The 27,901-nt window shown below is 44.3% G+C and overlaps 3 protein-coding genes across 5 annotated transcripts in view; 1 reads left to right on the top strand and 2 right to left on the bottom strand.

Moving 5' to 3' along the window:
- The window catches only part of LOC310756746 (uncharacterized protein), a 1,375,527-nt gene that overhangs the window by 761,950 nt on the left and 585,676 nt on the right, over nucleotides 1-27,901 (top strand). The window lies entirely within an intron of this gene.
- Nucleotides 1-27,901, bottom strand: part of LOC310756716 (uncharacterized protein) — a 68,921-nt gene that overhangs the window by 28,331 nt on the left and 12,689 nt on the right. For 2 of the 3 annotated variants that reach the window (XM_083601334.1, XM_083601333.1), the window contains exon 4: nucleotides 24,519-26,983. In XM_083601334.1, the coding sequence (XP_083457460.1) occupies nucleotides 25,974-26,983 (1,010 nt within the window). In that variant the 3' untranslated portion in view covers nucleotides 24,519-25,973. Of the gene's footprint in view, nucleotides 1-24,518; nucleotides 26,984-27,901 lie in introns of those variants that run through there. The other variant, XR_014544965.1, reaches the window with a different exon arrangement.
- On the bottom strand, nucleotides 356-16,338 carry LOC310756872 (zinc finger protein RFP-like). The gene is made up of 7 exons (XM_083601765.1): nucleotides 15,741-16,338; nucleotides 12,363-12,458; nucleotides 11,196-11,426; nucleotides 10,024-10,046; nucleotides 4,681-4,799; nucleotides 4,247-4,279; nucleotides 356-1,534 (listed from the first exon to the last, which is right to left on the bottom strand). Exons 1-7 carry the CDS (start codon nucleotides 16,164-16,166, stop codon nucleotides 1,017-1,019), a joined length of 1,446 nt encoding a protein of 481 aa, XP_083457891.1. The 5' UTR covers nucleotides 16,167-16,338; the 3' UTR covers nucleotides 356-1,016.

The following is a 27,901-nucleotide window of genomic DNA, read 5'->3' as shown; positions in this document are numbered from 1 at the left end:
CCCAAATGTTCTAGACTCCATTACGAAAGATCTTGGCTTGATGGTGCAGAACGAAGGCCAGGGACACATCACAAGGGCAGCCACAGACCCACTTTGACAACAAGAGCTCCCAATGACTCACGCTGTATTATACAGATGTGGAAGTGTGAACTCCACAAATGGGAGGAATAGGACTCCACTCTCTTTTTGCATACTTGGCAAAGAAAAGAAGGGGATCCTTGTTGGATCAGGCCAAATGTCCATTTAGTCTCTGTTGTAAACAAAATCTGCCCTTTTTCCCTTATGGGGTATCCAGGAGCCCATATAGAGTCCTACCTATTGGTAGGAGAAAATAACAGAGGCCAACCAGAGAATATTGAGAAGCAAAGCAGCTAGTAAGTCCGATCTTTATTGATCTGTTGCAACAGGGTCCTCACTCACCACACGCAGGAGGGAGGAGGAACCCCGAACAATGTCGCGCAAGGCCTTATATAGACATTTTAAATTCCCTGCCCTGGAGCTCAAGACCACCCCTCCATACATCATACATACATCACAGAAAAGGCGGTTTACAGCAGAAATCTGAGTGGTTTGTTTACCTCCTGTCTGCCAGAGTTGAGGGTCATCTAGTCCCATCCCCTGCAGTGCAGGAAACTTTTGTCCTTCGTGGGACTCAAACCCACATCCCTGGGGTTAAGAGTCTCGTGCTCTGCCACATCAGACATCTCAAAAGGAAAAAAAGATTGAAGGTAAGGGAGCCCGTTTGATGATAAGATTATTTATGGGGACTGTTAAAAGTATTACTGTCTATTTAAGAAGTAAGCAGCAGAGGGAATTCTGGGAAAAGGAAGGAAAATGCAAAGCAACAACAACCCATTTTTGTTCTGTTATTTCTGCTGATTTTGACTGGAATGAATCCTCTCAAAGGGCCCTTGGAAAACTGTCCAACGGGCTCTTGGCGGGTAAATGTTTTTTATGTCAGCCCTTCTTTTCTGGAGAGAAACTCCTGCTGGGCCTGAGAGGCAGATTTAGTCTCCTCAGGAGATAATGAGGTGGGTTTCATTTCCCCACAGAAGAAAATAAGGCAGGAGGGTCTCTCCAGAGAACGAGGCTCCTGAGAACGTGTAGAGTTCGGCTCCTGAGTCAGCGTCAGAAAAAGACACACGTCCCCCTTCATAGTCCAGAGTCACCCGGATCCTCCTGGGCTCCTCCCTCAGGGACAGAAGAGAGTCATCAGGGGAACTGCAGGCCCAGTACTTCCCTCCCCTCTTCCACACAGCCCAGATCCCTCCCTCAGGCCTTAAGGGGAAGAAGCCCTTTCTCTTCACAGACTTCCTGGCGACCCCCAAAGCCCACAATCCCCCACTTTCCACAGTCACTTCCCAGAAATGTCTGCCTGTTGTGAATCCCTCACGTCCCAACACACAAGAGAAGAAGCTGAATCTCTCAGGATTATCAGGCAGGGCTTGAGGTTTGTCTCCCCTTCTCACGCTTTTCTGATCCTCAGACAGGATGAGTTGGGGATGGACTGTGTCTGGATCCAGAGTGACATTTGCTGTGGGGGAGAAGATGAGGGAAAGAGAAGAATATGCAGAGTCAGCTGAGAGACAGAAACAGACATCCTGATAAATAAATAAATAAATAAATAACATCCAAAAAACCCAGATTCCCTTTCAGATCAAGGGATTTCTTTGCATCACATGCTAGACTGAGACTTCTCCTTGCAGACTCTCATCAGAATAAATATCTTCCTTGTTGGTTTTTAAATCAGTTTCCTTTACTTTCTTATATTCAATGTATATTGTTCCTGCCCTCCTCTCAAACCAGGCATTTTCTAAGAAGAAAAACCACCCAGGAAACCTTTTACTCATCTCTTCTGTGTTATCTAAGGGGAAAGAGAGGAGAATTGGAGGAGGCAGGAGAGGATTGGCCTTTGGGGAGCTTTGGGTTGGGATATGAGGACCCCCCCGTAATAATAATAATAATAATAATAATAATAATAATAATAATAATATATTTGCATACTGCCCTTCATCCATAGGTCAGGGTGGTTCACAGCATAAAACTACAACATAAAACCACATATAGGCCTCCCCTCACTTTCGTGGGGGTCACGTTCTGGGCCCTTGTGCCCACAAGTGAAAATCGCGTTAAGTGGGGAGCCTGTTTATTCCTGTTCTCCATCTCTCTCACCCACTTGGTCTCTCCTTGCCTTCCTCCCAACCATCTTGGAAGTTTAGGACTTGCCGCCAAGGAAGAGGAGGCAGATGGCAGGGCAATTTTACAAAGGACTCCTTATTCTATGCTTCTCTTTTGGGTATAATATATACCGTAAGACTAGTTCCCTGGGGGAAGAGGGGGATAACTCAAAAGGTTACCAGACAGTCATGATAGGCAAGTGTGGGGTTGCCATATTTTGAAGAGCAAAAAAGAAGACACACTGGCCAACTTCTACTTTCAACTAGAGATTGCTATGACAACTCTCATTTTAAATACCCCTACTCTATGTAGGCTATAGAAGCTGTGATATATTGCTAGTAAAGGTAAAGGGTAAAGGGACCCCTGACCGTTAGGTCCAGTCGCGGAGGACTCTGGGGTTGCGGCGCTCATCTCGCTTTATTTGCTGAGGCAGCCGGCGTACAGCTTCCGGGTCATGTGGCCAGCATGACTAAGCCGCTTCTGGCGAACCAGAGCAGCGCACGGAAATGCCGTTTACCTTCCCGCTAGAGCGGTACCTATTTATCTACTTGCACTTTGACGTGCTTTCGAACTGCTAAGTTGGCAGGAGCTGGGACCGAGCAACGGGAGCTCACCCCGTCATGGGGATTCGAACTGCCAACCTTCTGATCGGCAAGCCCTAGGCTCTGTGGTTTAGACCACAGCGCCACCCGCGTCCCATATTGCTAGTAGCAATGTTCTTAAGGTAAAAGGTAAAGGTACCCCTGCCCGTACAGGCCAGTCTTGACAGACTCTAGGGTTGTGCGCTCATCTCACTCTAGAGGCCGGGAGCCAGCGCCGTCCGAAGACACTTCTGGGTCACGTGGCCAGCGTGACAAAGCTGCTCTGGCAAGCCAGCACCAGCGCAGCACACGGAAACGCCGTTTACCTTCCTGCTATAAAGTGGTACCTATTTATCTACTTGCACTTAAGGGTGCTTTCGAACTGCTAGGTGGGCAGGAGCTGGGACCAAACGACGGGAGCTCACCCCGCCGCGGGGATTCGAACCACCGACCATGCGATCGGCAAGTCCTAGGCGCTGAGGTTTTACCCACAGCGCCACCCGTGTCCCTTAAGTTTCAACAAAAAAAGAATAATAATAATACCTATTGCTCCCTTGCTGGCCACATGAAAGTATTTGGGCTCATGTTCACATCTTGGTGAACATAAGTGTGCACAGAACAATTTATTAAACTGTTTAACATCTGCATATGGACTCCCCTGAAGGGCAGGGGGATGTTAACTCTTGCCCTCCCGAACTCCTTCTCCAAGATCTTGTAGCTGAGCCAGCGTCCTTTTAGTTCAGCCACAAGAGAAGGGATTTTGCTAGCTTAAGATGCTGCTCTGTCGCGATTCTCTGCTGCAGGTTAGTTTAGCCAGGTGCCTAAGATCTGAGTCTAACACACTAGAAAACATTTCATGGGTTACTGTAAACTAAAAAAAGAAAAGAAAAGAAAAGAAAGAATATTGGGATATTCTGAGAACTCGACAAGATGGACATTGGACTGACCCTGCAGGATCCTCCTTAAGGGCTTTTGTAAGATATTGTAAGGCTCTAAGGCTTTCCCCTACAAACAAGCAGTATATGGATTTTATGAAAGAAAGCAAAATCTATAAAATCAAGGGTGAAACCAGGATACTAGTCTATAGGCAGGAATGGAACTCAGACTGGTGTGTAGGTTGTTTGCAGGCAGTGGCGTAGCGTGGGTTGTCAGCACCCAGGGCAAGGCAAGTAATTTGCGCCCCCTAACCCGTGGATTTGCGCCCCCTAACCCTAACCCCCAGATGTTGCGCCCGGTGCGGCCGCCCCCCCCCCGCACCCCCACGCTACGCCACTGTTTGCAGGGACAAGCTCTGCCCCCAATCCAAGCCTTCAAACCCCTCCCAGTTCATTCATGGGACAAGGAAAGAACCCAAACCCCCTAGAGGACTGTTTCCCAGAGCTACGCCATTGATGGGGGTCCCAAAGTCTGCAGAACAGACAGTTCAACACCCATGAAATATCAGTTCCCATCCCTCCTGTCAAATTGTTCCTCCCCTGGAAATTTACCTTTCTGAAACTGTTTTCTGAATAACACAGCATCTGAGGAAGCAAAAAGATATAAAGTGTAAGGGCAACACTCTTCCACCTGAAATAAATCTCCATACAAAAGTAACACTTCATAATGTAGCATCCTTAAATTGACTCCATTCAGAGCAGGAGAACCTCCAAAAGGACAACGTCAGATTGTGTAGACTGGTAACCAAAAGAAAAGGAGGCTCCATATAATTGAAAAAAGATACACTCTGGTTGAGGCTTTCTTTACAGGATACAGCGTCACAATATACATGGGCCATTCTGGGGAACAGGAAATGAAGGCTGGAGCACCAAGAAGGAAGGTATACTGGGGTAATTAAATTCCATGCAGTAAGAGCCTGGCATGTTCAGTTCTGAAGAAATAATAGAATTCCCAGTGTGAAATCCTGCCAGCCAATTTTAATTACCTTCCCATTGTTTCATTGTATCCTCCACAAGGTGATTTAGATCACAGGATTCCAAGATCCTGTTCCTCAGTTCTGGAGGGAAAGGCAGTGGGTTCTCTGGACTCTCTCTTTTCTCATACCTGGTGAAAAGAAAAACAATGTCAGCCCATTCAAATCCACAATTTCTCTTACAGGAAAAGAAAGGAATTGAGAGGAGGAAGCTGGCTGTGGAAGCAGCAGAATCATATGGTATCAAGGGGCAGGAATTGTCTGAGGGTGATGACAGCACAGCACACATTTCCTTTCTCTAGATGTCCCCAGAGAAGGGGTGAGGAAGAAAAAGAGATGCACTTCTGTTGGGAAACAAGAAATGTTCCTTAAAACCTCTACTCTGAACCTGAGAGACACCTTGAATTGAAATACTGCAGCTGGAATATGGTCAAGAAAATAGCCAATTCCTTGTCCTTGGTGAGAAATCACCCCCTCCCAAGGGGCTCTATGGGGCAGGAGTTTGCTTGGGACAGGGTGGGGTGGCTGGCAGAGTGACTGAACTGGTTTGTCTAGAAGGAAACAACTAAGGCAGGCACTTCTAACTCCCAAGAGACTGCGATCTACTCACAGTATAAAAAGACCGATTGTGACCACTATCACAGTGCTCCCACCACTGTCATAGTGGTGGGAATATATGCTCCAAACAGTAAAAAAGATTATTTTTTTAGAAACTTGGAAGAGAGATTATGGGACTATGTGGATGAAAATATAGTGATTATGGGAGATTTAAATGGGGTGACATCGATCAAAATGGATAGAACGCAAAGAGAAAGAATGTCAAGTTCAGGTAGATTACCACTTTCTTTTTTCCATTTAACTGAGAACTTTAACCTATATGATGCCTGGAGAACAAAAAACCCAAGTGTAAAAGACATAACCCATTACTCGGAGGCGAAAAAATCTGGGGGACGAATTGATGCAATATTTATAATTTAAAAAGATCAGGCAGGATTTTTGCCAGCCAGACAAATAAAGGACAATACTAGAATAATAACTCCCAGAAGTGCAAGCTGGATTTCGAAGGGGCAGAGGAACCAGAGACCAAATTGCAAACATGAGCTGGATTATTGAGAAAGCTAGAGAGTTCCAGAAAGACATCTACTTCTGCTTCATTTACTATGCAAAAGCCTTTGACTGTGTCGACCACAGCAAACTATGGCAAGTTCTTAAAGAAATGGGAGTGCCTGATCACCTCATCTGTCTCCATAGAAATCTCTATGTGGGACAAGACGCTACAGTTAGAACTGGATATGGAACAACTGACTGGTTCAAAATTGGGAAAGGAGTATGGCAAGGCTGTATATTGTCTCCCTGCTTATTTAACTTATATGCAGAATTCATCATGCGAAAGGGTGGACTGGATGAATCCCAAGCCGGAATTAAGATCGCCGGAAGAAATATCAACAACCTCAGATATGCAGATGACATAACCTTGATGGCAGAAAGTGAGGAGAAATTAAAGAACCTTTTATTGAGAGTGAAAGAGGAGAGCGCAAAATATGGTCTGAAGCTCAACATCAAAAAAACGAAGATCATGGCCACTGGTCCCATCACTTCCTGGCAAATAGAAGGGGATGAAATGGAGGCAGTAAGAGATTTTACTTTCTTGGGCTCCATGATCACTGCAGATGGTGACAGCAGTCACGAAATGAAAAGACGCCTGCTCCTTGGAAGAAAGGTGATGGCAAACCTAGACAGCATCTTAAAAAGCAGAGACATCACCTTGCCAACAAAGGTCCGTATAGTTAAAGCCATGGTTTTCCCGGTAGTGATGTATGGAAGTGAGAGCTGGACCATAAAGAAGGCTGATCGCCGAAGAATTGATGCTTTTGAATTATGGTGCTGGAGGAGACTCTTGAGAGTCCCATGGACTGCAAGAAGATGAAATGCATCCATTCTTAAGGAAGTCAGCCCTGAGTGCTCACTGGAAGGACAGATCGTGAAGCTGAGGCTCCAATACTTTGGCCACCTCATGACAAGAGAAGACTCCCTGGAAAAGACACTGATGTTGGGAAAGATGGAGGGCACAAGGAGAAGGGGACGACAGAGGACGAGATGGTTGGACAGTGTTCTCGAAGCTACCAGCATGAGTTTGACCAAACTGCAGGAGGCAGTGGAAGACAGGAGTGCCTGGCGTGCTCTGGTCCATGGGGTCACGAAGAGTCGGACACGACTAAACGACTAAACAACAACAACAACAACAACAGAATAATTATAGATCTATTAGAATATGCCAACATGAATCCATGTAAACAAATCTCAATGTTACTGGTAGATGCCGAAAAGGCATTTGACAGTGTCTCATGGAAATTTATGATTAAAACCTGTGAAAGTTTAAAACTATGAAAAAGAATTATGAATGGAATTCAAGCAATTTATAAAAAACAAAGAGCTAAATTAATCATAAACAACTAAATCACAGAAGAATTTGACATTGAGAGAGACATGACAGGGATGCCCTCTATCTCCACTTCTATTTATAACAATATTGGGAACTCTACTAATAGCTTTAAGGAAGGATAAAGAAATAAAAGGTATAAGTTTTGACACACAGTATAAAGTAAGAGCGTTCGCAGATGATGTGATTATAACAACCGAAACACCAAAAGAAAGTATTAAAAAAGCACTAGAAAGAATGAAAGAATTTGGCGATGTATCAGGATTTAAATTGAACAAAGACAAATCAAAATTAATAACAAAAATATGGGTGAGAAAGAAAAAAAGGAATTGGAGGAAACAACAGGATTAAAAGTAGAAAATAAAGTGAACTATCTAGGGATATGGATTACAAATAAAAATACAAATTTATTTAAAGATAATTATGTTAAAAAATGGAAAGAAATTAAAGGAAATATGGAAAAATTGAAAAAATTAAAACTATCACTAGGAGGAAAAATATCTATGATTAAAATGGTGATACTTCAAAAAAAATTATTTTTATTCCAGAGGGTTCCAATTATAATAGGAACCAAATACTTTATAAGCTGGCAACGAGATCTTGCAGATTTTATATGGCAGGGGGGAAAAGCAAGAATAAAATCAGAAGTAATGACGGGCCCAAAAGAAAGCGGAGGATTCGCAGTGCCAATTTTAAAAAAGTACTTTGAAGCAGCATGTTGGTGTTGGATAAAAAAATTGATATTACTAAAAGATAATGAGGTCCTGACGTTAGAAGGTTGGGACAAAATATATGGCTGGCATGGTTACTTATTCTACGGTAAAAAAGAACATCACAAAAGATTTACAAATCATCTAGTAAGAAAGGCCCTTTTTGATGTTTGGGAAAGAACGAAAGAAAAAATTATCGAGAAAACTCCATAGTGGGTTTCCCCTATAGAGGCAAACACAACATTAAAGAGATTTGGCCAACATATAGAGACCTACTAGAAGATATAGACGGAAACATCAAATTAAAAACCTATGAAGAATCACAAACATTTGGAATAAATTGGCTACAATATTACCAATTGAAAGTAACATACGAAAGGGATATAAAAATGAGGGGATTTGGAAAAACAAACTTCAAAATTTGAAAAAGAAGTATTGCAAAGTGACCAAAAAATACTTGCAAATATGTATAGATTATTAGGGAAAGTTTCCTTAGAACAAGAAACTAAAGGGGAAAATATGTTAAAATGGGGGCACGATTTGGACTATGAGATTGATTTGGAAAGTTGGAAAACCTTTTGGGAGAAAAATATAAACTTTACAGCATGTGTTCTATTAAGGGAGAATTATAGGAAAATACATCACAGATGGTACCTAACCCCAGATAGACTGTCAAAAATGAATAAAATGAACAACAACAAATGCTGCAGATGTAACAGGACAAAAGGCACGTTATACCACATGTGGTGGACTTGCCCAAAGATTAAAATCTTTTGGGACATGATCCACGACGAGATAAAAAAATTAATAAAGACGTCACATAATAAAAAGGCAGAGGCATATCTACTAGGAATTTTGGATAAAGATATCCCAAAGGATAAAACTAATATATTCTTATACGCGACAACAGCGGCAAGAATTTTGACTGCCAACTATTGGAAAGAGAATAACATTCTAACAAAAAGAGAATGATTGGGGAAACTCGGCGAGTACTTGGAGCTAGCAAAATTGACAGATCTAATAAGGAGAAAACCCAAATTTATGGTCATGAAACAGTGGGAGTGTCTAAATGATTACTTACAAAACCAAGGCTCGGCTAACAAAATCTGGCTGTGTTTAGAATAATCTTGTGAGTAACATAAAAAAATATAAAGTGAGATATTAAGGAGGCCTAAAAGAAAAACATGAAGAACAGAGGCTATGGTGAATAGATTATAAAAAACGCGCAGGGCAAATGGTAGAAGTCTTTTAAAAATATTATAATTAAGATGGATATGGATAAAATGGAATTACATAATTGAACATAAATACAGATTTGTGTATAGTGAATACTTATCTATTTTTAAAATCTTCATTTTGACTTTCTTTTTCTTTTCTTTTTCTCTTATATTTCATCTTTCATTTTTTCGAGAACATTGCTTTACAGATGTGTAAATAACTATATGCATGTGAAGAGGTAAAATATTTGTATTCTTTATATTTTCTAACTTTCCTTTGGTTACATGTATTTTCTTTATTTCTTTGTATATTTTTTTCTATTTTGTATTTAATAAAATTATTAAATTTTTTTAAAAAAGACCGACTGTGATGTGATCTACCCATTGTCATTGCCAGGAGTTGTTGAGTTTTTAGGGGGGAGGGTTGGCCAAAGTTGTTGACCTTTTGGGGGGGATCTAAAAGGAATACTAAAAGGATCGTGATCGACCTGTTGGACACCCCTGAACTAAGGCAATAGTTGCTCCCAGGAATGTCACTTGGCCTTGTTGTGTGTGCCAGTAAAACAGCCGTCTCTTAGTGACACTTGAGTATACTCAGAATATTTGTTTCTGGAGTTTGGGGATCTCTTGCTTTGATATATTAGATAACCTCTGCTCTAGAATCAGATGTTTGCAGAAGTTGAGACGGATCTTCCACAGGTGCAGAAACAAATCAAATGATTCATCCAAAGGACATTCAGGCCAATACAAAACAAATGATACACATTGCAAAAGTAAAACCAAACCTCACAAAGGAAATGGCGCTAATTCATTGGGGAGAATTGGGGGGCTACAAGTTCAGAAGAGGGGGCTCTACTTTTACCTGTGAGGTGCTGCAGGGAGTGAGTCCTCCAGTCTCCCCCCTGCAGCCCCTGGAGGGCCATGTCTGAGGTTCTGGCATCTCAGCTTCAAAGAGTGATGCTAATGGAAATGAGCCAGATCCACTTACCTCTGCAAGGTCCTTCTCACATCCTAGAGGGGAAAAGAGAAGGGAATTCACTGCACATCACAGGCCACACTAGGAAGACCCCTCAGACCCTGCCCCTCGGATGTCAGTCTCCCTGGCATATGCCAAGGTTTTCGGTAGGGATGGCGGAATCAGCCAGTTTTCGTTTCTCACAGCTTTTATTTTTCCAATCTGAAATTATGAATTTTTCCAGTATCAAGTTCTTCACATTTCCACATCAGTTTGCAATTATTCTTTTTAATCCTTATGAACATCCAGCAGCAGTTAAGGGAATCACACATTTATGGATTCAGTGGAAGATTCCACTCCATGTCTTGTTTTAGATTATAATTTATTAACTTTAATCCAGTTTGCATTGCGCAATTCAGACGTAAGTAAGCCTACAGGATAATCCTACCAGGGAACTGTCCCAGATTGTCTTCCATAGAAGTCCCCAAATTTCCAATTCAAAGGGAAATAAAAAAAGCACCTGCAGCATGAAATGCCTCCAAAGGGGTAATAAAATTGCTCAGTGTTTCTTTGAGCTCACCCACACTTCTGCTTTTCCTGTGCCCAGAAAACACAGGTCCAAGTGGTTTTGCCTTTGCCCTGCCGCTTTCCCTCAAGAAAAACGTGCTCCTTGGTGCAACATCAAAGCAAACGTCAATGCAGAGAAAACCTGGCTGAGGTTTGCTCTAATTCAGCAGTAAACAGTGGGTTTTCCTGGAGGAAAGGGGTGGGACAAGCAGCAGTCTGGATGAGTCCCGCCGTCTTGCTCTTGGGCCGATCTGTATCCATGGGGAAGGGGATCAACCCAGAAGTTGTGGAGGGAACGGGAAGAGAAGCTTGGTCAAGAGACTGGCTCATGTCGGAAGGAGGCCTGAACGCATCCTAGACGAAGGCCCCCCCCCCCCCAGCTGAAAGGCATTCGGAGACAAAGCATCAGCAAAGAGCAGAAGATCAGCTCCCGTTCCATCAAGAACACAGACGAATCTCTAGTCTGCATTCAGGTGAGTTAAGCATCTCAGGTCTCTTAGGTCTTCCTGTCCATAACAAACCTGACTAGAGGCTCCATCAACTGAGTCCCTGCACTCCTTGCATGCATGAAAGGGGCACATAAAGGATTGGAGACAGCCTTTTCCTGGATCCTCTGGTTGTTCCTGCCACCATCTTACCTGCAGGAGTTCACTCGCTGTCTGCTGACCCTTCTCCTCCATCTCCTGGATGATCCTCTCAAGAGAGGAGAGTTTCCTGGAGAGTCTGGCCAGCTGCTCATCCCTTCTCCCTGCAATCTCCTTCTCCACCTCTTCCACATGAGTCAGTAGACGTTTCTCTTGTTCTTTCAGGAACTGTCGCAGTTCCCTGAACTTCTCCACAGTCTTCAGCCTCTCCCTTTCTGTTAATTTCTGCAAGAAAAGAGGAGGTCTCAGTGTGGAAGGTGCTCAGCCTTCAAGACATCAGGAAGAGAATTGTGAGAAGTCCACAGGGAGGACACTTCTGATTTTTCAGAGACATGAAACCTCCAGTGGCTAAAGAAGTAAACCTATATTTTGAGGGGAAGCCCTCTCCATTGCTGTTTCTGTTGATATCTATTTCACAGAGAGGTACAGCCTAAAGCAAGGAGCTTTTTTTCTAGCCAAGGATGTTCCCTGCATGTTTTCGAGCATAGCATAACCGAGTTCATCCATGGACATAAAACACCCCTCAGTTTAGACTGGGGCCATTTAGGTGTAGGAATGCAGCAGAAACAGAGGAGGACAAAGTGCAGAGTTCATCCCCATAGCTCCCCCGTTTTCTTTAAAGGTTCAAAATGGCCCGAGTTTCCTAAAATTGAACAAGAGCGCACATTTAGAAGGACAATTCTTTAGTAATATTTATGGTAAATCAGGATTTGGATTGAATTGCTTCCACCCTTTCAGCTCACAAGTCCTCAGGCTTCTCCTTGATTGCTATTCACATAATAAATGACAAGGGGAAATAAACTCAATTTAGTGGCATTCAAAGGTGTACTTACCTAATTTGCTATTGCTGAAAAAATATAGAGACCAAAACAGAGCAATCCTTTGAAATTCACACCTCTGATATTTTCAATGTTGACCAATCCAGGTAATATTCACACAAAAAATATATTTATGGGGGTAAATTACAGATCATAATATTTATACAAGGAGGTAGTTACAATAACATCTGATTCATTTTCATAATAATAAATTAATAAACAGACTGATATGGAAAAGGAGAATGGGGAGAAGCTGAAATGGGCAGATTTCCCCATCACTTCTCAGTCCTGACTCGATTCTTCAAGTGCTTGTTCCCTCACTAGTAAGAATAGAGACACTTACCAGGAGGTCTTTGCTTTCCTTGTCCAGGGCTGCTAGATAGGCCAGAATTTCCTCTCTCTCTTTCCTCATAATCTCCAGGCGGTGACAGATCTCTTGCTAAAGAGAAAAGGGAAAACTCAGGTTTGATTGAGACACACAGAGAGGAGGTGAATAGTATGCTGGCTTCTTGCACCCAGTGGTCTTGCTATAATAGCAGAGTAGTTTACTGGAGGAAATAAAAGTCCAGAGGTTTTCAACCTTTTTGTTTCCAGGACTTCCTGGACCCGCTACCTTTTTTCTGTGCCAGCCCTGTGGGGCTCAGGGACCCAGTTAGGTCACCCCTTGCTTACAGACTTCTACCTAGTCTTTGCAGATGCTACTCAGGGATATCAAGGGATTACGATTACGATTACGATATCTTTATTGTCATTGTCCCATGCAGAACAATGAAATTGAAAAACTACATAAAACTACCACAAAACTACATAAAACTACCATAAAACTACATAAAACATTCAAAAACCCCTAAAAACTCTAAAACCCCATTTTAAAATACACTATACTATAGAGACCCCTTATGCTGCGTTTAGAACCAGAATTGCATTTGGATAGAAACTGTTTCTCAGGCGGCTAGTCCTGGCCTTTATAACCCTATACCTTCTTCCAGAAGGCAGAAGCTGAAAGAGATCATTTCCGGGGTGCGTACTGTCCTGTACTATCTCTGCCGCTTTCTTATGGCACCTGGCAGCATAGATTTGATCTAAGGTGGGAAGAGTGCACCCAATTATTCTCTCTGCAGTCCTTACAACCCTGGATAGCATTGTTTTTTCCCTCACTGTGCAGCTCCCAAACCACACACACAGACCATAAGTTAGTACGCTCTCCACAGTGCAATGGTAAAATGCCATCAACAGGTCCTTTGAGAGATTGTTTTTCTGGAGGATTCTCAGAAAATATAACCTCTGCTGTGCTCTCTTCACCACGTCTTTGCTGTTCTCTCCCCAGATTAGGTTGTCTCTCAACTCCATTCCCAGAAATCGAAACACTGAGACCTGTTCCACGCACTTCCCCTCAATAATAAGTGGCTGAATATTCAGTTTACATTTCCTAAAGTCCACAATGATCTCTTTTGTTTTCTTTAAGTTAAGGAGTAAGTTGTTTTTCCTGCACCACTCCCCCAACTGCTCAACTTCCTTCCTATAGGCCACCTCCCCCTCTCCAGCCGTGATTAAACCAAACGCCGTTGTATCGTCTGCGAACTTAATGATCTTATTACTGGGGTATTTGGGGGCACAGTTAGCTGTATAGAGCATATATAAAAGCGGGCTCAACACGCACCCCTGCGGCGTCCCCATGTTCGTGATGAGATCCGCAGTGACGTGGGAACCCAACCTGACCCTTTGGGAACAGTTTGATAGAAAATCTAATATCCACCTGCACAAACATGGTGGAAGTCCCAGGTCTAATAATTTGGGCACCAATCTATGCTGAAGAATAGTATTAAATGCAGAACTAAAGTCTACAAATAACAGTCTCGCATAGTTCCCTTGCTTCTCCAAATGAGTCAGGACAGCATGTAAAGCCATTGCCACAGCATCCTCTGTGGATCTCTTTGCCTTGTACGCAAACTGGTAAGGGTCAGTTCCCACTGGCAGACAAGATAAGATGCGCTTTCTCACCAGTTTTTCGAAACATTTCATTATAATGGGTGTCAATGCCACAGGCCGAAAATCATTCAGACTGTCTTATCTTTGATGTTTTTGGCAGGGGTATAATGGTAGCGGATTTCAGACAGGGTGGAAAAGTGGCTTGGGCCAGAGACTGGTCAAAAATCTTCGTAAAGATTCCTGCCAGTTGGTCCGAACAATCTCTTAGCACCCTGCCAGCCACCCCATCCGGGCCCATAGCCTTCTTCGTGTTTACCTCCTTTAATATTCGCCTCACTTCTCCCTCTTTTACCCTGGCAGCATTTCCTGTAGGTAGTGACGCCAATAGCTCTGGCATCCCTGTTGGAGTCACTGTTGGTGTCACCTCAAATTGGGCAAAGAAGGTATTCAACTCTCCCACCAAGAAAGCAGTACTCTCTACCACTGATGAATTCCTTGATTTATAACCAGTCAGATGTTGGACTCCCTGCCACATTTGTCTAGTATCATGATTTCTCAGATGGTCCTCAATTTTTCATCTGTACTCCGCTTTTGCTTTCCTGATACCCCTCTTCAAGTTCGCTCTTTCTATACCATACAATACCCGGTCCCCAGTTCTAAAAACAGAATTTCTGGCCTTCAATAATCTCCTAACCTCTCCCGTCATCCAGGGCTTCCTATTCGGATACAACTTAACATACTTTTCCCTGGTGACATTTGCTGTGCAGAATCTAATATAACCCAGGACCGTTGATGTATAAGTTTCTAGATCTTGATGGTCGAACATATTCTAGTCGGTCTCCTGGAAACAGTCCTGCAGTTGCTGAGAGGCTCCCTCAGGCCATACCGTAACCATCCGTGTTTGTATCTGGCCTTGTTTCCTGAGGGGTGTGTATACTGGTGTGAGAAGCAGGGACACATGATCTGAACCACCGAGGTGTGCCAAGGTCTTGACCTCATATGCCCGTCTAATGTTCGTATACACCTTGTCAAGAGTATTTTCTCCCCTTGTTGCACACTCAATGTGCTGATGGGATTTTGGGAGTACTGCCCTCACATCTGTGTGATTGAAGTCCCCCGCAATAATGTGCACAGCCTCCGGGTATCTCCTCAATTTAGCATTGATGTTCTCATGCATACTACTCATGGCCCTGCATGCATTTGCAGTTGGTGCTATGTACACCGCTGTTAACACCACTGTTGTAAATTCCCGGGGAAGATAGAAAAGTCTGCATTTAATTGTCAGAAATTCCACATCTGGAGAACAGCAGGTATCCAACTTGAGTCCCTACACCAGTTTTGATTTATAAAAATACACACACACACACACACACACACACACACACACACACACCTTGTTTCTTGCCAGAATCCTGTGTCCTGTCCCACCGGTACATTGTAAAACCTTGTAATTCAACAGCTGTGTCTGGAATAGCTGAATTTAACCATGTCTCTGTGAGTATCAGCACAACAATTCCGGATGTCTTCCTCCACTCCTACACGAAGCCTCCATTCATCAAGTTTATTTGCCAATGATCAAGGGAGATCCCTTTGTCCCCCTGGCAGAGAAAAAGACTTCAACTCCCTCCTCCCAGCCATGCCAGGAGCTCTCAGGCTTCCCCTGGGCTGCTTTTTACATAATAAACAACCACCAATTCATGCCATGCCTACTTTGGACCTGATAATTAAAAAGAAAACCTCCCAAGAAGAATCCACAGCTATTTCTCCCCCTCCAGATCCAGGGATCTCCTACCTTGTATTCCTCGGAAGCCTCCTCCAGAGGAATCACATCGTGATGTTTGTGCTCCTTGGATCTGTCGCACACCACGCAGATGGGGGCTTCATCCTCCTTGCAAAAGAGCTTCAGGAGCTCCTGGTGCTTCTCACAGACTCCTCCTTTCCCTCCTTCCTCCTTTCCCTCTTGAAGGCTGAGATTCTGGGCTATTTCTACCATATTAGCCAGTTGCCTGTTGGGGATGAGGCTCCTTCTCTGGACTCTTTCTCTGCACTGAGGGCAGGAAGCCTCTGCCTCCGATTCCCCCCAGCACTGGATCAAGCAGGATCGGCAGAAGTTGTGCCCACACTCTGGGATGATCACTGGATCCTTGAAGTAATCCAGGCAGATGGAGCACGTGGCTTCGTCACAAAGATTCTGGATGTGACCCCCAGAAGCAGCCATGGCTCCTTCACGCAAAAGACCCAAGCTAAGTTTCACTTACTCTGTTTTCAGCTACTGGGAGTTTCCTTTCCTGGAAATGACTCAAACTCAGTGACCACGTGATCTTTATGTTTTTTAAAAATATGTCTCCAGGTCTTTGCAGCTGCTGAATATTTTCTCAAGTAGCAGTGAATGTCAATTCCCAATTTTGATTGCTTCCCATGCTTTTGATTACACACACAAATGAAGAGATGTTCTCTTTATGTGCCAGTATAGTAAAACACTGGTTCTTTTCTGTGGCATTCTGGGAAACTTTTCTTAGCTTCTTTTTCTTAGCTTTTGTACCTTAAAATCTTTCTCTGCTTCCCTCTTACACACACGCTGTATAAAGCTGTGCCAGGCACACACATAAATTCCATTCTTTGCATTCCACTCTTTTTTCACTTAGGTCACATTAAGTTTACAATGATCTGTTTTCCTTCAGTGTATAATTAATTAGGTGTTCTTATATTATGATCATAACATTAGTAATTGCTATAGACATATTATAATCAATCTTTAGTCTAAGTGGATTAAAAGCTTAGATACTTGTCTAATGCCCATTTCTCCCAATATCCTTTGAAGTATTGGAGATTAATGGACTTGTGTAATCCCGCCTTATACTTATGTTAACCAATAAGGAACTAGCCTCTTTGTTTGTATTTTAACCAATCAGCCACTAGCATACCAGTGGCCATGCTTTGTAAGATTCAATAAAAGAGAGAGACGCGTGGGTTCCAGGGAACTTTCAAGAAACTTTCAAGAGAACTTTCAAGAGAACTCTCAGGAGAACTCTAAAAAGCAACCTCGGAACTCTGAAGACGCTCTCAAAAACACACCATCCACTTGTTTGTCTTTATTCCAACGCATTCCAACACACAAACACACAGGTACCTAGTAAGTTGTGGTATTCATATTGTAACATTTTCATTCGTAGGCTTCCTGTCATTTTTGAATTGGAGAAAATCTGCCTCTGCCCTAAATGGATGGGAGTTCTGATTTAGCAAACGGGACTTGATTCCGTGAAGAGAACTCCTAAAAGTCTCGTTGCTAATTTTGACTTAATTTGTTTTTAGCATGCTGGCAAAGAACTTCAGATTGAAACAGACCCGAGGGGCCACTAGGGGCACATCAGAAGATGGCTGACAATAACATCTCTCCGACCCACACGAGGTAATTTGGAGGCTGTTACGGGAGTAAATAGCCTCCCTACCCCCCCTGGATTGTGGGGGGGGGCTGCCCTTGCCTACTGTGCCCTATACCACCCCCGAATTTGTGGGGATGGGGGCACTAGGCACAATGCCCTTCTGTGGATATCGGTGTTCCTGGACGCTGCCTCTGATCCGCGCCTCTAGCTGCAAGAACTTCAAAAGAAACGATTAGGATGAAGCGAATGCACATATTTCAAGGAAGGAGGGGGAGTAAAGACTGCTAACAGAAGAGATCTCTGATAAACAAGACGAGTCGGAAGAACAAGAATTAACCAGATGAAGATACACCAAGACTCGGTATGGCAAAAGGACTGGATGGGGGAGGGGGGGAAAAACTTTCCTTTCTTTCCTCTATGTGATTAAACAAGAATCTCCCCCCCTCACAAGTCAGAAATGTCGTTTGAAGGACTTAAGCTGTGGATTTATGTCTGTGTGGAGATAAACTTTCTAACCAAAGCATGCTTTAAGAAGAGCGTGGAATGTATAAGGGCTTTGGAATGACGCAGTTAAAAATACCGTCGCCATATTGGGAAGTTCTGTCGGAGAACTTAAGTCTGGGAGGAGAAATAGAGAAATAGAGCTGTTTTTATATTGTGGGTGAAACTCCTCAGAGGGACTTAAGAACGACAGTTCTGTGATTAATGATGGAAAGAGCGATGTTATCTATGAATGCGATGATATATGGAAACCATCTCGATTTGAGGATTGGATGAACGGAAAAATTCACACAGGATTATTATTGGTGTTTATCAGCTTAAGGAGATTATCAGAAGAGATCATAAAGAAAAAAGAGAAAATATACGAACAAGATGAGATGTGGAAACAGCAAGATAAGACTGGATAGAATTATGAACTTTGTTTGGACTGATTTGGACATTAACGCAGTAGCAAGAAGATGATCAGAAGCCCCCTTCGGATCTTGAAATATGGGTCCCCTCAACAAAATTTAAAATTCGGCTTTGTAATTTGGAATTTATGTGATGTGATTTGATTTGATTTGATTGGTCGGTTAATAAAAATTATTTTAAAAAAAACAACAGATTGAAACAGACCCTTTCAGCATTGCCAGCCTGGGGCCCTCTGTTTGCTTCAGACTACAACTCCCATCATCCCTGGCCAGGACATCTGCAGGCATGGCTAGGAAGGCCCTCTGCCTGGAGACCCTGCAGAGCAGCTGCCAGTCAGTGGAGGCAATATTGACCTCGATGGAGCAATGGGCTGGCCTGGCAGAAGGCACCATCTGTGGTGCGGCAGACGAGTTATGGGGCTCCTTCCCTAGATAGGAATGCCTGGTGCGATCTTGGCTATTATTATTAATCAATATTACTCCACATTGTGAAGTCTTCCTATATTCCTGATAAAGTGTGGTCCCTTGCAATGGCTGAAAAGCCTGGAGGAAGAGATAAAATTCCTGGAGAATAGGACTTTGGATGGTTATATGCTCTGCCTCAGAGGTTGGAAGCAGTTCTGCTCCTGAATAGCGGTTGCTGGAGACTCTAGAAGGGGAGGGGATCTTGTTCCCAGGTCCTGCTTATGGGTTTCCCACATGCATAATGCTTTTATAAAAAAAAAATTCACCATCACCTGCAGGTAAAAGGAGAGAGATCAAAACGGAGAAATCCCACTGAGGGGAAGTTGTTTCCTTGGAGAAATATCCCTAATAAACTTTTCTTTGTTAGCTGAGATTCCAGATGAAAAGCATAAGTCCAAAGGACACCAGGAAGCAAATGAACACAGCCACCACCCCAGTCCAGGTCCCTATAGTGAAAGCCCAATGCACTTTGGAGCAGAAAGCCCTTCTCCTCAAATCATTCATCTTTATTATTTAGTAGACCTATATTATGATTTACTAGTGCAATTCCCTATTACCCCCACTTGCTACTATAATGCTATATATAAATATTATAATTATATTAAGTATTTTACTTACAGTTTTTAAAATGTCAACCAGAAGTTACAAAAGTGGAGACCAAAAGAGGAAGGAGAAGCAGAAAGCTGAAGAAGACCTGAGCAAATGACCAAAATTAGATAGCTTCTTTACAAAGACAGATGAGGGTCCTGATGAACCCAAATACTATACCACAGCGAGTCAGTCATGTGATATTCGTCCCATTCCTGATACAGAACCTGGTACATCTGGTTCTATAGAATCTGCTTCAATGACTGAAGCAAGAAATATTCTGATTGACCAACCAGAGAGTAGTACAAGCGCAGAAGATTCAACATCAAAATACAAACAGAATGGTGTTGGGCTATGGGGTGATTTAAGCAAAGATGACATTTTATACTGGGTAGAAAAAGGTCCGCCAGAGTGTCAGCACTCAGATGGTTTATTTGAAAAGTCAGAGGTCTTTTGCAAACCAAGACAGATATTTTTCAAAGAGCTTGTTCTATCCCAAACGACTAATGACAAAAAATACTGGTTAGAGAATGGTTAGTATATTCACCAGAAACTGGTTTTGTGTGCAAGCTCTTTTCAAATTCTTCCACGCCATTATCATCAGATGGATTTTCTGATTGGCGCAACACCTATTTAGTTCCAAGTCATGAAAACTCTGAAGACCCTAGAACAGCTTCAGCAGCATATCTTACAAAAAGAAAACGTGGCTCAACAATTGACTGTCAACTAGCAGAACAGATACATAATGAACAGCAGGACTGGAAACATGTTCTTGAATGAGTTGTTGCAGGCATAATAACTCTGGCAGAGCACGGTTTACCTTCAGAGAAGATGGGGAAAGATTTGGTTCTCCCCACAACGGGAAATACATTGGATTACTTGAACTAACTGGAAGGACAGATCCTGAAGCTAAGTCTCCAATACTTTGGCCACCTCATGAGAAGAGAAGATTCACTAGGAAAGACCCTGATGCTGGGAAAGATTGAGGGTACAAGGAGAAGGGGACGACAGAGGACAAGATGGTTGGACAGTGTTCTCGAAGCTACCAACATGAGTCTGACCAAACTGTGTGAGGCAGTGGAAGACAGAAGTGCCTGGCGTGCTCTGGTCCAGGGGGTCACGAAGAGTCAGACACGACTAAACGACTAAACAACAACTTGAACTTATTGCAAAATTTGATCATTTTCTAGCAAACCATATAAAAGAATTTGGAAATGATCAGGTGTCACATCCTACCTCTCTAAAACAGTATGTGATGAATTTATCCAAATGATGGCATTTAAAGTAAGAGGATCAATTTTAGAGGATTTTAAAACTGCAGAGTACTTCAGTTTATCTGTCCTGTCCCATGTTGATCAGCTCACTGTTATTGTAAGGTATGTCTCACCAGATGATGGGCTCCCTATGGAACATTTTCTAACCTTCCTAGAGATGGGTAGCATGTTAGGATTCTTGCTCCATGTTTGCAATCATGGGATTGTTGTCTATCACATGACGGTGTATGTTTTCATTCCATAGTGGGAAGTGACGGAGACAGGATGTTTTGTACTACTGTGTTCCGTGATGTGGGACTATTGTCCTTTGTTGGCAAACCAAGGCCCGGGGGCCAGATGCACCCCCCCCAGCTCATAAATCCAGCCCACATCGCAAAGCCAGAACCCGCCATGAAGCCAAGACTCCCGGTGATGGCGACGGAATGAAGAGGCCGAGCGGCGGCAGCTCTTCCACTCAAACACCTGGTTTACCTCAGCGGCGTTTGATTGGCAGGTACGTCCCCGCGCTGTGCTGAGGTAAACCAGATGCAGGGTTGATTGATCACCGGGAGTCTTGGCCTCTTCCCAGGGAATCATAGCTCTCGGAAGGGAACAGGGGTGCCGCAGAACAACCCCAGCACTGATAACGGAAAAATACCAGGGGGAATTTTAGCCAATGCAATTTCTCCCTGCAATCCAAAGACCTGCAGGGACCTCCGGGAACCCTTGAGCAGCCAGTAGGCCTGATCTTTATTGAACAATAGCGTTGCAACAGCATCCCCTCGATGCTGCCCAAAAGATAGTTCACCCTGAACAATGGTGTGTTGGGGGTTACCCCCTTCTGCTTTGAGCAGTCCCTTTGTCAGGTGCTGCCTCAAAACATCAGACATTTGTCACAAGGTAAGATGGCAACAACAGGCGACTGCATTTCTTTAAAATTCCAGTTTGTATCTGGACTGGACTTGAATTGACTCTGCCTATGTCTTGTTGCTGATTCCAAATATATATAATTGGCTTATTATATATATGCAATTTTAAAGTTGTTTTTATATACACAATCATTTTGTATATGTTTTTGTGGCATATTTAATCAGAAACGCCTTGTGGGAAGAGATCCATTAAAAAAAAAATCAACTGGCCCTCAGTCCAATTTCATGCGGCCCTCAGCTTCGTTTCATGTTGGTGAGAAGGAGGGGGAGATGGGGTAAAGACAAAGGAGAAAGGGGGGCTTATCCACCAGCACCCTACCCACCCCTTTGACATCAACGCACCCACTTTCAATTCTGGACCCACCCACCTCAAGTACATGCCTCCCCCACCCTAAAAGGATGTCCACCACTTAGCTCCCCTCAGATGTGTAAAACCTTGGACCATCAATAAAGGAGCAGCACAAATCAGGTGTAGGGAGCTTTTGGTCCTCCAGATGCTGGCCAAGGGCTGATGGGAGATGTAGTTCAGCAACTGCTGGAGGGCCAAATCTTTGTCCTCCCACCATCTGTGTCAATGATCCTTAGATCAAATTTATGCTGCCAGGTGCCATAAGAAAGCGGCAGAGATAGTACAGGATAGTACGCACCCCGGAAATGAACTCTTTCAGCTTCTGCCTTCTGGAAGAAGGTATAGGGTTATAAAGGCCAGGACTAGCCGCCTGAGAAACAGTTTCTACGCAAATGCAATTCTGGTTCTAAACGCAGCATAAGGGGTCTCTATAGTATAGTGTATTTTAAAATGGGGTTTCAGAGTTTTTAGGGGTTTTTGAATGTTTTATGTAGTTTTTATATAGCTTTATGTAGTTTTTCAATTTCATTGTTCTGCATAGGACAATGACAATAAAGATATCATATCATATCGTATCATATCCTTCTAGACTCCAGACCTAATTTTGGTGAACGCTTTTTGCCCTGGCATTTGGCGCCTGTATATTTTAAAGACCCGTCTTATTTCCTAACTTGTTTTGAATTATTTTTGATATTGCATTTTAATGGTTGTAACCCTCCCTGGGGCCGTGGTGTGAAGGGCAGTTAATAAATTGTTAATAATTAATTAATTATAATAATTAAATAATAATAATTTCAAAAGCCCCATCAGAAGCTAGTTCCCTACACATCCTCATGACTGTCAAAGAAAGGGAGAGAGAAAAGGGGGTGGCAGCAGGAGGGGGGAAATGGCCCCTCGCTTTTGGCCTCGCCCAACACCAGGCCCTTTTGGGGGGGCCTGGACACGAAAAAAGTTGCCACCAGCCCCTGAAGCCCACCACCCAGACAGAAAACACGAGACAGGAAGTTTGGAGTTTATTTATTTGGAAGGAAGGGTTTACTGGACGCCCCTCTTGGGCTCAGTTTGCCTACAAGTCGCCTCCTTGGTGGTTTTTCACATTTGCACTACGGGTCAAATGTTAACACGCCGAATATCCACATAAACACCCTTTGCCTCGTAACCACCTTCCAAGCAATATTCCGTTCCTTACTCCGTAGCTCTTCAAAGTTCTTCAAACATCTCCTCGCACAAACCCTCTTTCAGCCTTCCTCAAAAGTTAGAGCACAACATAAAGAAGCCGCACTACGGGTAAGGAAATCCCGAGGTTCAAACCACATGCTTAGATGTTGCTGAACTACAACTCCCATCACCCCAATGCTTGCTGGGGCTGATGGGAGTTGTAGAGAGCCAGTGCGGTGTAGTGGTTAAGAGCGGTAGTCTCATAATCTGGGGAACCGGGTTCGCGTCTCCGCTCCTCCACATGCAGCTGCTGGGTGACCTTGGGCCAGTCACACTTAGAATCATAGAATCATAGAGTTGGAAGAGACCACAAGGGCCATCGAGTCCAACCCCCTGCCAAGCAGGAAACACCATCAGAGCACTCCTGACATATGGTTGTCAAGCCTCTGCTTAAAGACCTCCAAAGAAGGAGACTCCACCACACTCCTTGGCAGCAAATTCCACTGTCGAACAGCTCTTACTGTCAGGAAGTTCTTCCTAATGTTTAGGTGGAATCTTCTTTCTTGTAGTTTGGAACCATTGCTCCGTGTCCGCTTCTCTGGAGCAGCAGAAAACAACCTTTCTCCCTCCTCTATGTGACATCCTTTTATATATTTGAACATGGCTATCGTATCACCCCTTAACCTCCTCTTCTCCAGGCTAAACATGCCCAGCTCCCTTAGCCGTTCCTCATAAGGAATCGTTTCCAGGCCTTTGACCATTTTGGTTGCCCTCCTCTGGACACGTTCCAGTTTGTCAGTGTCCTTCTTGAACTGTGGTGCCCAGAACTGGACACAGTACTCCAGGTGAGGTCTGACCAGAGCAGAATACAGTGGCACTATTACTTCCCTTGATCTAGATGCTATACTCCTACTGATGCAGCCCAGAATTGCATTGGCTTTTTTAGCTGCCGCGTCACACTGTTGGCTCATGTCAAGTTTGTGGTCAACCAAGACTCCTAGATCCTTTTCACATGTACTGCTCTCAAGCCAGGTGTCACCCATCTTGTATTTGTGCCTCTCATTTTTTTTGCCCAAGTGCAATACTTTACATTTCTCCCTGTTAAAATTCATCTTGTTTGTTTTGGCCCAGTTCTCTAATCTGTCAAGGTCGTTTTGAAGTGTGATCCTGTCCTCTGGGGTGTTAGCCACCCCTCCCAGTTTGGTGTCATCTGCAAATTTGATCAGGATGCCCTTGAGTCCATCATCCAAGTCGTTGATAAAGATGTTGAATAAGACCGGGCCCAAGACAGAACCCTGTGGCACCCCACTAGTCACTCTTCTCCAGGATGAAGAGGAACCATTGATGAGCACCCTTTGGGTTCGGTCAGTCAGCCAGTTACAAATCCACTGAGTGGTAGCATAGTCAAGACCGCATTTTACCAGCTTCTTTACAAGAATATCATGGGGCACCTTGTCAAATGCCTTGCTGAAATCAAGGTAGGCTACATCCACTGCGTTCCCTTCATCTACCAGTCTCTCAGGCCCACTCACCTCACAGAGTGTTTGTTGTGGGGGAGGAAGGGAAAGGAGAATGTTAGCTGCTTTGAGACTCCTGAAGGGGAGTGAAAGGCAGAATATCAAATCCAAACTCTTCTTCTTCTTCAGAAAGATCTAAATGCGTGCCCACCTGTGGTACTCTTGAGCTGCCCCCACCTCAGCCAATCTATCTCGTCTTTCCGCTATTGGTTTCGTGCTGACCTACCTTACAGGGTTGTTGTTAAGATAGTCTGGTTCACGTGTCATGCCAAGCCAAACCATGGCTTAGCTCTGCATTTCTCCAACTTGGGTCTCCAGCTGTTTTGGGACTGCGACTCCCATCATCCCTAGCTAGCAGGACCAGCGGTCGGGGATGATGGTAATTGTAGTCCCAAAACAGCTGACTCAAGTTGGGGAAACACTGGATTAGCTTGAATGTGTGGAGAGGAGATTGCGGCCACTTTCCTTATCCTGTTTGCTTGGCTGCTGTTCTAGACTGAACTTAGGTTTTCAAGCAGAGATTGGATGGCCGTCTGCCATGGATGCTTCAGTTGAGATTCCTGCAATGCAGGGCTGGACTAGAGGACCCTTAGGGTCCCTTCCAGCTATATGATTCGATGATTGTAAGCCGTAGCTTAGCTTAGCACTCCATCCCAACCTGGGCTTGTGGGTCTAGCTTTTCCTAACTACAAGCCGTAAACCACAGGCCAAATCATGGTTAGTCTGAACCAGGGCTAGTTCAACCATGAGACCCTGGTTTGGGGGACATGCCAAGCCAAGCTTAGCTTAGCACAACTGCAAATTACTGGGCGAGGAGTGAAGCGTCCCTGGGAGCCTGTGTGGCTTGGCTTTGTGCGATGTGCAAACTAGGGTCCTGTACGAGAAGAGCTTTCGACATTTCGAAGTCTTAAATCGATGGGTCAGCAGCCACACGCACCCCATACATTTAAACTGGTAAGATAGCACTTCAAGCAATCCTGGCTTCAAGCAATTCGGGGAGCTGTGGTTTTTTTAAGGATACTGATGAGTTGTTAGTAGACCCTTGGTCCCCCTCAGAGAATTACAATTCCCTGTGGTTTAACTATTTCTGGGTTAGCGGAGTCTGTAACCTGAAGCGTATGTAACCTGAGGTACCACTGTAGTATCTTGAAGTCTGCTATAAATAATAAACACAGCTATAAGTAACAAGTTACTGGTTCCTGCTTCATCCATCCTGCCTGCAGCTGATTGCTTTCGAGAACTCTGCGTATGCTCTGCTAAGGTCTGGCTAAGGTCCTGCAACAGGTCAAAGTTGCAAAACACCAACATAGTCGCCTTTGACTGGACTTAACCATCCAGGGGTCCTTTACCTTTTTCTTTTTTTTCAAAGAAAAAGAGCTCACCCCTTTGCTGGGATTCGAACCTTTTTACCTAGCACTGATTCCTCTTTACACAAACTCTCCCCTCTCTTTCTTCCTCTTCCCCTTACGGCCCTAACTTTTTCTCGCCACGTGGATTTTCAGGTGCGTGATGAGCGTCGAGCGGAGGCGGAAGCGCTTCCCGCACTCGGAGCACTCGTACGGCTTCTCCCCCGTGTGGATCCTCAGGTGCCCGGCCAGGAGGGTGCTGACACCAAAAGTTTTCCCGCACTCCAGGCACTGGTAGGGCTTTTCCCCCGTGTGGACCGCCTGGTGCCGGATGAGCTGCTGGCTGACGGCGAAGCCTTTCCCGCACTCCAGGCACTTGTAGGGTTTTTCCCCGGTGTGGACCCGGCGGTGCGTGATGACCTGTGAGCTGTTGCAGAAGCGCTTCCCGCAGTCCGGGCACTGATAGGGCTTCTCTCCGGTGTGGGCCCTCTCGTGCCGGATGAGGTCTGAGCTGATGCTGAAGCCCTTGCCGCAGTACGAGCACTTGAAGGGCTTGAGGCCCGTGTGGATCTTCTGGTGGTTCTTGAGGTGCGAGCGCTGGCGGAAGCTCTGCCCGCACTCGGCGCACTGGTAGGGCTTCTCGCCCGAGTGGGTCCTCTCGTGCTCTATGAGCTGCGTGGTCACCGGGAAGCTCTTCCCGCAGGCCTGGCACCGGTAGGGCTTCTCGCCCGTGTGGGTCCTCTGGTGAACCACCAGGGTGGACTTGGAGCGGAAGCTGCGCCCGCAGTGCGGGCACTTGTAGGGCTTCTCGCCCGTGTGCACCCTCTCGTGGGCCAGCAGGCCCGTCCGGCGGCTGAAGCTCTTCCCGCAGACGCCACAGGTCGTCTCCCGCTTGCCTCGGGGAGATTTCGGATGGTTTGCGGGTTCGCCGAGGTGGGCAGAGGCTTCTCCACAAGTGGCGCTCTCCTGTGGGCCCTTTCCCAACTTCCTCTTGGGTCCAGGCTGCGTCGAAGGAGCATCTTCTTCTTCTTCCTCTGTTGTCGGTAGGAAACACCTTCCTTCCCCCTTGTCTGGCAGCTCCACCGGCTCTGCAATTTTCACCTGTGAATCCTCCATTTCTCTCATCTGTCTGTCATCTGGGAGTGAAATAATAATAATAATAATAATAATAATAATAATAATAATAATAATAATATATTAAAAACAAAAAAATTTTTTCCTTCCAGTAGCACCTTAAAGACCAACTAAGTTAGTTCTTGGTATGAGCTTTCGTGTGCATGCACACTTCTTCAGATACATATCTGAAGAATACATATATACATATCTGAAGAAGTGTGCATGCACACGAAAGCTCATACCAAGAACTAACTTAGTTGGTCTTTAAGGTGCTACTGGAAGGGGAAAAAAATTTTGTTTTGACTATGGCAGACCAACACGGCTACCTATCTGTAATAATATATTATTTATACCCCACTCATCTGGCTGGGTTTCCCCAGCCACTCTGGGCGGCTCCCAACAGAATATTAAAAACCCTATAAAACATCAAACATTAAAAACTTCCCTAAACAGGGTGGCCTTCAGAGAACTAAGAGAGGTCCATTTGGCAAACTGTTTCCTGCTAGTAGCCTCGTACGTAGGGCTGCTCAGGGATTCTTACAAACAAACACATAAAATCTGGTCCATTTTTAAACCACGGGTTAAAAACAGTGCAGTTATGAAACGTTTGTGGTGCCATCTTGAATCAAAATGGCAGCCGGTGGTCTGCAAACATAGATGGAAGCCCTCCTTCTTGATCTCAGGAACAATCGTGGGTAATTTGGTTGGAAATGTCACGCAATGCTAAATGATACTAAATGATAAAAATAATATTAATATATAATAAAACCGCAAGTACTTAGTATTTTTTATGCCATTTTACACACATTTCGCGTAGCAAGCAAAACTGAATTACATTAATCCCACCAAAATATCTTTTGAAGCCCCAAGTCATGTTACAACTTTTTAGCACCCCTGATTTGGAGGGGGGGGGCGTTGAAAGCTGGAAAATTCAACGT

Source organism: Podarcis filfolensis (assembly GCF_964270895.1).
Source record: "Podarcis filfolensis genome assembly, chromosome: 2".
NCBI lineage: Eukaryota > Metazoa > Chordata > Lepidosauria > Squamata > Lacertidae > Podarcis > Podarcis filfolensis.
Note: the sequence above shows the minus strand (reverse complement) of the source record. Positions and strands in the feature narration are given on the sequence as shown.